Genomic DNA, 12,100 nt, shown 5'->3' with positions numbered 1-12,100 from the left:
AAAAAGAACAGCAGATCTGAGGAGTGGGAGCAGCCTAGAATTCTGCAAAGGAAAACAAAGGGATTGATTAAGAAAGGGAAAATAGAGATTGCAGAAACATAAAAATTAATTGTGAAAGTTTTTATAGGTATGGGAAAAGAAAAGTTTGGTGAAGGTCCCTTACAATAGAAACAGGGGAATTAATAATGGGGAATAAAGAAATGGCTCACCATCTAAATACATACATTGGTTCTGTGTCCACAAAAAACATACTAGAAATGCTGGAGAACACAGGGTTTAGTGAGAGGGAGGAACTGAAGGAAATCAGTATTAGTAGGGAAATGGTGTTAGGTAATTTGATGAGATTGAACGCCATTAAATCACCAGGCCTCGATGATATACATCCCAGTGTATCTGAGGAAGTGATCCTAGAAATAGGTGATGCATTGGTAGTTATCTTCCAAGATTCTATAGATTCTGGAATAGTACCTATAGATTGGAAGGTAGCTAATGTAACCCCAGTATTTAAAAAGGGAGACAGAGGGAAAAAAATGGACTTAGTACACCAGTCAGTCTGATATCGGTATTGGGGAAAATGCTCGCGTCCGTTATAAAAAAATTAAGAGCTGAGCATTTGGAAAAAAGTGACAGGATTGGACAAAGTTAGCAAGGATTTACCAGCAATTGGCCCATATATCCCTCTAAACCTTTCCCATTCACATACCCATCCAGATGCCTTTTAAATGTTGTAATTTTACCAGCCTCCACCACTTCCACTGGCAGCTCATTCCATACACTCACCTCCACGTGTGTGAAAAAGTTGCCCCTCAGTTCCTTCTTAAATCTTTCCCCTCTCACCTTACAACTATGCCCTCTAGTTTTGGACTTTCCCACCCTAGGAAAAAGACCTTGGTTATTCACAGTATACATGCCCCTCATGATTTTATAAACCACTACAAGGTCACCCTCAGTCTCTGATGCTCCAGGGAAAATAGACTCAGTCTATTCAGCCTCTCCCTATAACTCAAACTCTCTAGTCCTGGCAACATCTTTGTAAATCTCTTTTGCACTCTCTCAAGTTTAACAGCATCCTTCTTTTCGAAGGGCAACCAGAATTGTGTGCAATATTCTAAAAGTGGCCTCATTCAATGTTCTTTGAAACAAGTTGTAAACGAAACAATTAGTTTAAACTTAAGAGCAAACCCACTATTGTCCTAAGCTTAGCTGTCCAGCTGCTTTGAGTTCACCTTCTGACACATCAACACCCAGGCTTACTTACTTTGTAGTTTCTCTGTATCACTGAATTCCTATTGCTTTTTTTTAAAATACAGTGCCTTGTTGCAGTTCTACAAGGTGTTAGTTAGGTCACATTTGGAGTAGTGCATGCAATTCTGGTTGCCCTGCCATAAAAAGGATATAATTAAACTGGAAAGAGTGCAGAAAAGATTTACTAGGATGCTACCTGGACTGGAAGGTTTGAGTTATAAGAAGTGGTTGGACAGGCTGGGACTTTTTTTTTCATTGGAATGTAGGAGACTGAGGAGTGACCTTTATAGAAATCTATTAAAATATGAGAAGCATAGATCAGGTAGATAGCTAAGAGCTTTTCTCCATGATCAGGGAATCTAAAACTAGAGAGCATAGGTTAAAGTGAGAAGGTAGAGACACAAAAGGGTCTAGAGGGGCATTTCTTTCACACAGCGGGTGGTGAGTATCTGGCACAAGCTGTCAGAGGCAGTGGTGAAGGGGAATACAATTTTGTCATTTAACAAACATTTGGACAAGTGCATGCATGGGATAGGTATGGAGGGAAATGGATCAAAAGCAGGCAAATGGGACTAGATTAATTGTGAAAACTGGGTGGAGTAGGCAAGTTGGACCAAAGGGCTTGTTTCCATGCTGTAAACCTCTATGACTCTTTGAAGTGCTCACCTCAAGGCTTTAAAAGTTAATTAATAATCTGTCCTGGTCAATCCATCTTGCACTGTGCACAAAAAAAGCACACCAATGCCTCTACTTCTTCAGAAGGCTAAGGAGATTCAGCATGTCCATAATAACGCTTACCAATTTTATTGTAGATGCACCACAGAATCTGGATGCATCACAGGTTATGCTGGCAACTGCTCTGCCAAGACCGCAAGAATGAACAGAGTTGTGAACACAGCCCAGTCCATCACGCAAACAAGCTTTCCTTCCATTGACTCTGTCTATATTTTCTCTGTCTCTACTTGTCAGGACAGCGACCAACATAATGAAAAAGCCCTCCCACTCTTTCCATTGGGCAGAAGATACAAAAATTTGAAAGCAACAGATTCAAGAACAGCTATTATAAGACTACTGAATAGACCTTTCATATATTAAAGTTAATCTTTCTCTGCATCTTCTCTGTAGCTGCAATACTGTACTCTGCATTTTGTTCTATTACTCTGATGTACTTATGTCTGGTATGATTTGCTTGGATAGCACACAAAACAATACTTTTCATTGTATCTCAGTACATGTAGCAGTCGTAAAATCAAAATCAAAAATCGTTAAAATGCAACTGAACAGTACAAATCTCCGGATTCCCCAGTACCATTTATGAATCAAAAATAAATGAAATGAAACCAGTTCTTTAAAAGCAAATACAGAATAAAAATTAAACTCATTGTTCTTAACAATCAGTTAAGGACAAAAGGCTGATGTGGAATAGAAGCATGAACATGGAGCAGTTGTACAAATGGTCTGTTTCTGAGCTGTAAGTACTAGATGATACCATGGTTATTTGTATAAATTTGATAGAATTAAATGGATCTGAATTTATTTCTGGTTTTGAATGAAAACAAAAATTCACCCAGTATGTTTCATGCCAAATGAATGGATTTTTGAACATGTAGAAATGTACAGATTTAAATGCAGGCAATTGAAGCCAACTTTTTAATTAATAATATGTAATTTTTTTTAATGAAGATATGTAGAATGTCAGTTTTAATGTTTAATTTGTTTGTATCCCTTATTTCACAGACGGTACGTCATGGCTTCCCCTGTCAACCTTCTGCCTTAGCTTTTGATCCAGTGCAAAAAATCCTGGCTATTGGATGCCGTACAGGAGCACTACGAATGTATCCTTTTAAAAAATAGTTTTAGCTTGCTTACAAGAAGGTTTGTAGCAGTGGATACTTGCATTGTCTCAGATACTGACTATTGCTTTCTTCTACATTGAATCTGGAATTCACAGTCAATGATAACATATTGTCTTGTCTCATTATGGTGAGTGTATTTACCTGAAGCTTTGCCTATCCTGACATATTATTCAAATGAATCTTGTCTGACAGTATTATACTCATGTGACTAGGGTTATGTTGCAAAGTGATAGTGTGATTCATTTTGGATCAACTGCAGATGTTTGGGAAGGTATTTTCTTTTATCACATTTTCCTTGCTGATATTGTGGTTTGCCATAAACTGACCCACATGGTACAAAGAGAAACAGCTCAGATTTCTCTCAGCACAACTGCCTGTAATGCTCTTACCATTTTGTTTAACTGTGGTTTGATCTCTCATGGTTGAAATTATCATTCACTTATTGTTTTTGATTCCTTGTCATTATGATATTGTTTTGCTTGTTGCATGCTTTTCAGCTATTTTAAGGTTGAAGCCCCTTTTGACTTTCAGAATAAATTTTCACCATTCACAAAATCCATCTGTGAGGAAGTTATGCTACTAAGGGCAGCCAGCAGAAACTGTAATAAAATTAAAAGACTAACTTCACTATATTGATGAGATACTATGATTTTACCCTGGATGTGTTGTATTAAAAGCAAACTTGATTTTGTTCATTCAGCATCAACAATGTCGAGCAATAGCTATACTTATAACAGAGAAGTGGTTTGAAATGTGGTATATATCAAAGAAAATATATTCAACAATCACAGTTTCGTCGAAAATAACAGAGTTGCTTATTTCAGAATTCTGTGTAACAGGCTACACCAATCAATCTGCTCACTTCAGGATTTACCCTTTGAACAAGATGGGCTAAATACTTCACAAATAATAGAGTTCAGAAATTCCTAACTGCAAATGGAATCAATTCCAGACTTCTTATGCAAAGTTAATAAAGAAAAGTACTTTATTGCCATAATAAGAACAGAAATTCTAGAAATATGTAGCAGCTTAGGCAATATCTATGGAGAAAGGATGGTTGGCTTAGTTGATGATTGGTGGGAGAAGGCAAGGGTTAGGGCATAAAATTGTCAAATCACAAAATGTGACGTCCCCTGTGACTGTTGCCACTTTAATGGTAGGAGATGTTGAGGAATCTGGGAATTCTCCTTTGGAGGAGCTAATTATTATTAGCATATTTAAGTGAACTGTGCATCATGTGATTTAATAATTTGAATTTAATGCCTGCTGTATAGGTCCAGGAAGATTGGCAGCAAAACCAAGGCAAAATTGAATAGCAGTTTAGCAACAATTTAGCAATTTAGTTTCACAAATCAGGATGTGAGGGAGTAGTTTTGCTTGGCTTGATGTGTTCAATTCCAACAACAGTCACACACCTGACAGCAGATATTCAGGACAAAGCCCCTGCTTGATTGCCACACCATCCTTAATCTTAAACTTACATTTGTTCTTCCACCAGTGCACACTAGCAGAAATATATACTATCTGCAGGATGCAATGCAATAACTCACCAGGATTCCTTTAACAATGCCTTCCAAACCTGCAATCGCTACACCCTAGACAGCACTGCCGCCTGAAAATTCTTCTATGAATTACATGTCCTGACTTAGAAATACATAATTCCTTCATTGTCCCAGGTTAAATAAATATACGAAAAGGACAGTAACTATAGTAAGCGTTGATCCCCTAGAGGTAGAGATCGGAAAAATCGTCATGGAAAATAGCAGACACATCAAACAAGTACATTGTGTCTGTCTTGTTGTAGAAGTCTCAAATTGTATACCAGAACTAAAACATAACATGGTGCCAAAAAATGTGAGTAAAGTAAGGTAATAAACAGAAAAAATGTATTGGAGAAACAGAAAGAACTAAACTCTAATAAATGTCGTGACTGTTGGTTTGTCTGAGACCTCAAAGAAAAGTAACTGCTGAGGTAGTGGTTGTGACAATTGTGATTTTCCAAAATTCCCCAGATTCTAGAATATCTCAGCAGAATTGAAATTAGCATTGTAACATTGCCAGTTAAGAAAGGAGGGAGTAAACTGGGAACTAGAGGCTGGTTAGCTTCACTAGGAAAATGCTAGAATCTCTTATTAAGGAAGTTTCAATAATGCACTTAAAATCAAAATATGATCAGACATAGTCCAACCTGGTTTTATAAAAGAGAAACATTTTAATTTTTTTGAGGATGTAATTAGTAGTGTAGATAAAGTAGAACCAGTAAACATAGTATATTTGGATTTCAGAAGTCATTCAAATATAGTATCACAAAAAGGTTAATACATAACGTAAGGACTCTGATTTGAATATAATATTTTAATAGTTAATGGGCAGGAGTCAGGGTTGAATAGGGCATTTTCAAGCTAGTGACCCATGGTTTGCTGTAATATTTTAGCTAAGGGATCAGTTCTTTACAGTCTACATTAATAACTTGTATGAGGAGACTGAGAATAATATATCTAAGTTTGAGGATATAAAATCAAGTGTAAACAATGAGGAGGATACAGATATACAGCAAAGAGAAATGAAAAGATTAAATGAACGGGTCATAATGGGGAAGTATGAGGTTACTCAGTTCAGTAGTAAGAATAGAAAAGCAGAATTTTTTAAGGATGTTACTTATGTAAATGATATTCAGAATAATTTTGGTGTACTCATACAAGGAACACAGAATATTAGCATCCAGGTACAACAAGCAATTAGGAATACAAATGATATCTTGATTTTTAATCTAAAAGAAATTGAGGAGCAGGATGAGAATGCCTTGCTACAATTACACAGAGCTATGATGATGATGCCATAACTGGAGAACTATGTGCAATTTCATTTTTAAGGAAGGATATACTTGCAGTGGACATCATGCCACAAAGGTTCACTAGATTCATTTCTGGGATGAAAGAGGTGTCCTATAGTGAGAGGGTATGTAAATTCAGTCTGACTTCTCTGGAGTTTAGAAGAATGCGAAGGTGATCTCCATGAAACTTAAGATTTTGAAGGGGCTTGAGGGAAGCTTTTAAAGAGCAACAGAGGATTATTAAGAAGGAAATACACAGAGGAAAAATGAGGTACGAAGGTAAACTGGCCAAGAATATGAAGGAGGATAGTAAAAGCTTTTTTAGGTATGTGCAAGGCAAAAAAATGGTTAGGACAAAAATTGGGCCCTTGAAGACAGAAACAGGGGAATATATTACTAGGAACAAAGAAATGGCAGAGGAATTAAATGGGTACTTCAGATCTGTGTTCACTTGGGAAGACACAAGCAATCTCCCTGATGTAACAGTGGCTGAAGGACCTGAATTTAAGGGAATTTATATTTGCCAGGATTTGGTGTTGGAGAAGCTATTAAGTCTGAAGGTTGATAAGTCTCCGGGGCCTGATGGTCTGCATCCCAGGGTACTGAAGGAGGTGGCTCGGGAAATCGTGGATGCGTTGGTGATTATTTTCCAGAGTTCAATAGATTCGGGGTCGGTTCCTGAGGATTGGAGGGTGGCTAATGTTATACCACTTTTTAAGAAAGGTGGGCGAGAGAAAGCAGGTAATTATAGACCAGTTAGTCTGACCTCAGTGGTGGGAAAGATGCTGGAGTCTATTATAAAGGATGAAATTACTGCACATCTGGATAGTAGTAACAGGATGGGACAGAGTCAGCATGGATTTATGAAGGGGAAATCATGCTTGACTAATCTTCTTGAATTTTTTGAGGATGTAACTATGAAGTTGGACGAGGGAAATCCAGTAGATGCAGTGTACCTGGACTTTCAGAAAGCTTTTGATAAAGTCCCACACAGGAGGTTAGTGAGTAAAATTAGGGTGCATGGTTTGGGGGCAAAGTACTAGATTGGATAAAAAATTGGTTGGCTAATAGGAAACAAAGGGTAGTGATAAACGGCTCCATTTCGGAATGGCAGGCAGTGACCAGTGGGGTACCGCAGGGATCCGTGCTGGGACCACAGCTTTTTACAATATATGTTAATGATATAGAAGATGGTATCAGCAATAACATTAGCAATTTGCTGATGATACAAAGCTGGGTGGCAGGGTGAAAAGTGATGAGGATGTTAGGAGATTACAGGGTGACTTGGACAAGTTAGGTGAGTGGGCAGATGCATGGCAGATGCAGTTTATGGTTATCCACTTTGGTAGCAAGAACAGGAAGGCAGACTACTACCTCAATGGAATCCATTTATGTAAAGGGGCAGTACAGAGAGATCTGGGTGTTCTTGTACACCAGTCAATGAAGGCAAGCATGCAGGTACAGCAGGTAGTGAAGAAGGCTAATAGCATGCTGGCCTTCATAACAAGAGGAATTGAGTATAGAAGCAAAGAGGTGCCTCTGCAGCAGTACAGGGCCCTGGTGAGACCACACCTGGAGTACTGTGAGCAGTTCTGGTCTCCAAATTTGAGAAAAGACATTCTGGCTATTGAGGGAGTGCAGCGTAGGTTCACGATGTCAATTCCTGGAATGGCAGGATTACCTTACACTGAAAGACTGAAGCGACTGGGCTTGTATACCCTTGAGTTTCGAAGATTGAGAGGGGATCTGATTGAGACGTATAAGATTATGAAAGGATTGGACACTCTGGCAGTAGGAAACATATTTCCACTGATGGGTGAGTGCCGAACCAGAGGACACAGCTTAAAAATACGGGGTAGACCATTTAGGACAGAGCTCAGGAGAAACTTCTTCACCCAGAGAGTGGTGGCTGTGTGGAATGCTCTGCCACAGAGGGCAGTGGAGGCCCACTCTCTGGATTCATTTAAGAAGGAGTTGGATAGAGCTCTCAAAGATAGTGGAATCAAGGGTTATGGAGATAAGGCAGGAACAGGATACTGATTAGGAATGATCAGCCATGATTATATTGAATGGCGGTGCAGGCTCGAAGGGCTGAATGGCCTACTCCTGCACCTATTGTCTATTGTCTATTGAGGGATAGATTGAAGAGGTTGTTTCCCATGGCTGGGGAATTTTGAACATTGTGAACATGGTCTCAGGATAAGGGCCTGACCCTTTAGGACTGAGATGAGACATTGTTTTCACTCAAAGTGTTGTAAATCTTTGGAATTCTATGCCGCAAGATTGTGGATCATTGAATACATTTGAGGCCAAGTTAGATAGAGTTTTGGTCCATCAAGAAATCAAAATGTGGAGAGTAGGTTAGGAAGTAAAGTTAAGTTTTATGGGTCCTGTGGTGGTGCATCCTCAATGAATGAACTCAGAAGTTATAGAGGCATACAGCATGGAAACAGGCCCTTCAACCTAATGTATCCATGCCACCCAGGTTTCCTAACCTGAACTAGCCCCATTTGTCTGTGTTTGGCTCTTATCCCTCTCAATCTTTCCTATCCATGTACCTATCCAAATGTCTTTTAAATATTGTAATTGTATCTGCCTCTACCACTGCCTCTGGCAACTTGTTCCATATACCTACCACCCTCTGTGTGAAAAGATTGCTCTTTTCTCCTCTAACCTTAAACCTATGCCCTCTAGTTTTGGACTCACCATCCTTTTGAAAGGGCCTTGATTATTCACGTTGTCTATGCCTCACATGATTTCATAAATCTCTGTAAGGTCACCTCCTACGCTCCAAGGAATAAAAGTTCCAGCTTCTCCTTATAACTCAAACCTTCCAGTCTTGGTAACATTCTTGCAAACATTTTCTTCACCCTTGTGATCTAATAACATCCTTTCGATAGCAGGGCAACCAGAATTGTACGCAGTACTCCAAATGTGACCTCACTAATGTCTTGTGCAGCTGTAGCATGATGTCCCAACTCCTGTTCTCAATGCTCTGACTGATAAAGGCAAGGATGCCAAACACCTTCATAATCTCCTTATTTACCTAACCCTTTCATATCCATCTCTCACACTCTGGGCTCCATCTCTACCTATCCACTCAACAACCCCGCCCAACAACTTTAGCTTCAGCATAAACACCACTTGCCTCTCACTCCTAACATTTCTGAGAGCCACTGGACCCAGCATATTATCTGTTTTCTTCACACAGCTGCTGCCAGACCTACTGAGTTTCTTCAGAAATTTCTGTTTATGTTCCAGATGTCTAGCATCTGAAGTTCTTTGTTTTATTTGGCTGTTCTTTAAATGTTGGCTGAGAAAAAGCAAAAGAGTGGAAATGCTTTAATTATGGGAATGTTGAAATGATCATATTTCATTCAGTGCTGAATGCAAGTCAGATGACTTAATCTTCTAGGAGAGGAGAAATGGAGATTAATTCTGTCAGTTTGCAGCAATGAAGTACAAATATCCCTAACTCTGATATTCAAAAAGTATGATATTAATCAGGAACTTAATAGATGTAAGAAATTATGTGAATGGAGAATAATTGACAAGGGAACGAAAGAGAGATCTCATTCTAGAGTATATTGTGTCTCATTTCTGAAAAACATGCGAAATAACCTGAGCAGTGCTTCATTTTAGGGTGAGTGACAATGGGGATGGAGGGGGAGGATGAGGAATTGCATTGAAATGAAGGAAGAAATGATTTCATGAATGCAAGGTGTGACATGAATGAAGTATGATTGGCAAAACATAATGGTGGGTAATCAGAAAAAAATCAACAGCAACTTTTAGTTAATTAAGGAGAATCCAGCACAGATTTCTGAAAGACAAATCAGCGTGACTGATCTAATCTCATTACTAGATGAAATTGAAAAGGTTATTGAAGGAGAAACAATAGATTTTGTCTGTAGGAATTTTAAGAAATGCCATGTAAAAGGCTGATTCACAAAACTAAGCTTCAATGAACAAAAGAGTCAGTGTCAGTTTGAATTAAAAAGCAACTCCGAAATAGAAAAGTGCAAGACATGGTAAACAGTTCATTTTCAGACGAGATGATGATAGACAGTGATGTTTTGCAAAATTGAGTGCTAATGTGATTGCTTATAACTTCCATATTGGAAATAAAATTTCAGAATTTGCCAATGATGCAAAACCTAGAGGTATGACTAATATGATGATACTAATCCATTTCAGTAGGTTGTAGGCTAGCAGAATGGACATACAAATAATAAATTTAATTTAATACAGGTAATTGAGGGGTAATGCATTTTGACAGAAAGGATAAGATCATACAACCATAAGAATTAGGAACAGGAGTAAGTTTGTCAGCTCCTTGAGCCTGCTGCACCATTATGGCTGATCTGACATTTCTCATGTCTGTTTTCCTGTCTTTTCTCTGTAATCCTTGATCAAGAATTTATCTATCTCAGCCTTAAATACAGACAAGGACTCTGCCCCCACAGCTCTCTGTCGCAAAGAGTTCCAAAGACCCATAACCCTTACAGAAAAAAATTCCTCATCATCTCAGTCAATTGGCATCCCATTATTCTGAGACGACAGCCTCTGGTCCTAGATTCTCCTATGAGGCAAAGCATCCTCTCAGCATTTACCCTGTCAAACACTCTCGACCCTTAAGAATCTTTCATGTTTCAATGGGATCAGCTATTATTCTTGTAAACTACAGTGAGTAGTTTAATCTATGCGCATAAGACAATCCCACCATTCGAGGGGATTATCCTAGTAAATCTTCTCTGAACTGCCTCCAAAGAAGTTATATTTTTCCTTAAATAACAGGACTAAAACTGCTCACAGTACTCTAGATGTGGTCTCACCAGCACCTTGTACAATTGCAGTAAGACTTCCCTGGTCTTCGACACCAATGTCCCCAAATTCCTTTGTATTGCAGCTTTCTGTAACTTCTCTCTATTTGAATTATATTCTATTCTTTTGTTCTCCTTTCCAAAATGAACCACTTTGCATTTCCCCATATTATACTCCATTTGCCAACTTTTTGCCCACTCATTTAACCTATCAATATCTCTCTCTAAACGGTTTCTGTCCTCACAAACAACCTTTCCAAATATTTGTGTTGTCTGCAAATTTGGCTACGGTAAATTCACTTTCTACAACTTCGTAATATATATTGTAAACACTGCTCCATGTGGAACCCCAGTGGTCACAGGTCACCAAATGATAAAGAACCCCTTTGCCCCTACTAACTATTTCCTGCCCGTGAGCCACTTGTCTATCCATGCCAATATACTGCTGCCAACATCGTGGGTTCTTGTCTTATGATTTGACCTTCTGTGAGATACCTTATCGAACACCTTCTGGATCTCCAAATACAACACATCTACTGGTTCCCATCTATTGACTCTGCTTGAAACTTCTTTCAAAAACTCTAATAAATTAGTCAGATACGATTTTTCTTTCATGAGGTTGTGCTGACTCTGCATGATAAGATTACGATTTTCCAATTTTCTGCTATTACTTAATAACTGATTCCAATATTTTTTCCAACAGTAAATGTTAAGGCTAATCGACCTTTTGCCTCCCACACGTTTTGAATGGGGTGTCACATTAGCAGTTTTCCAAACCTTTGATACAGAAGGAGGCTTTTTGGTCTATTGTGTCTGTACCAGCTCCTGAAAGAGCTACCCAGCTCGTCCTGTTGTCTAGCCCTAACTCCAAAGCCTTCTCACTTTATCATTCTCAAATATATATCCAGCTCTCCTATGAGACCTCCAATGGAATTTGCCTCCATCACTCTCCCAAGCAGCATATTCCAAATCCGAATAACTCTCTGAGTAAAGAAGTTTCTCCTCATCTCACTCCTATCTCTCCTCCTGACAATGTTGAAATTGTTGTTGTTGACATACCAACCTATGGAAACAGAATATCTTTCTTTACCTGGCAAAATTGTTTATAATTTTTAACACCTCAATAAGATCACCTCTTTATCTTCTCTTTTCTAAGGAGAATAAGCCCAATTTATTTAATCTTTCCTTGTATCTAAAATCTCTCATTCTTGTTATAATTCTAGTAAATCTCCTTTGTACTCTCTCCAATCCTTCCTTAAATAAGGTGCCCAGAAATACTCCAAATATGATCTGACCAATGATTTATAGAACTGTTAACATCACTTCCTTGCCTTATACTTTTA

General features: G+C 38.5%; 1 protein-coding gene across 28 annotated transcripts in view; it reads left to right on the top strand.

Annotated features, from left to right (window-relative positions):
* Positions 1-12,100, top strand: part of stxbp5l (syntaxin binding protein 5L) — a 546,418-nt gene that overhangs the window by 57,531 nt on the left and 476,787 nt on the right. For all 28 annotated transcript variants that reach the window (XM_087992753.1, XM_087992749.1, XM_087992757.1 and 25 more), the window contains exon 2: positions 2,983-3,080. In XM_087992753.1, the coding sequence (XP_087848879.1) occupies positions 2,983-3,080 (98 nt within the window). The remainder of the gene's footprint in view (positions 1-2,982; positions 3,081-12,100) is intronic.

Source organism: Chiloscyllium plagiosum, unplaced genomic scaffold, assembly GCF_037043375.1.
Source record: "Chiloscyllium plagiosum isolate Xiang-an unplaced genomic scaffold, Cpla_swu_hap1 HiC_scaffold_12, whole genome shotgun sequence".
Classification (NCBI taxonomy): Eukaryota; Metazoa; Chordata; class Chondrichthyes; order Orectolobiformes; family Hemiscylliidae; genus Chiloscyllium; species Chiloscyllium plagiosum.
The sequence above is the reverse complement of the archived record's forward strand: the minus strand, read 5'-3'. Positions and strand labels throughout refer to the sequence as shown.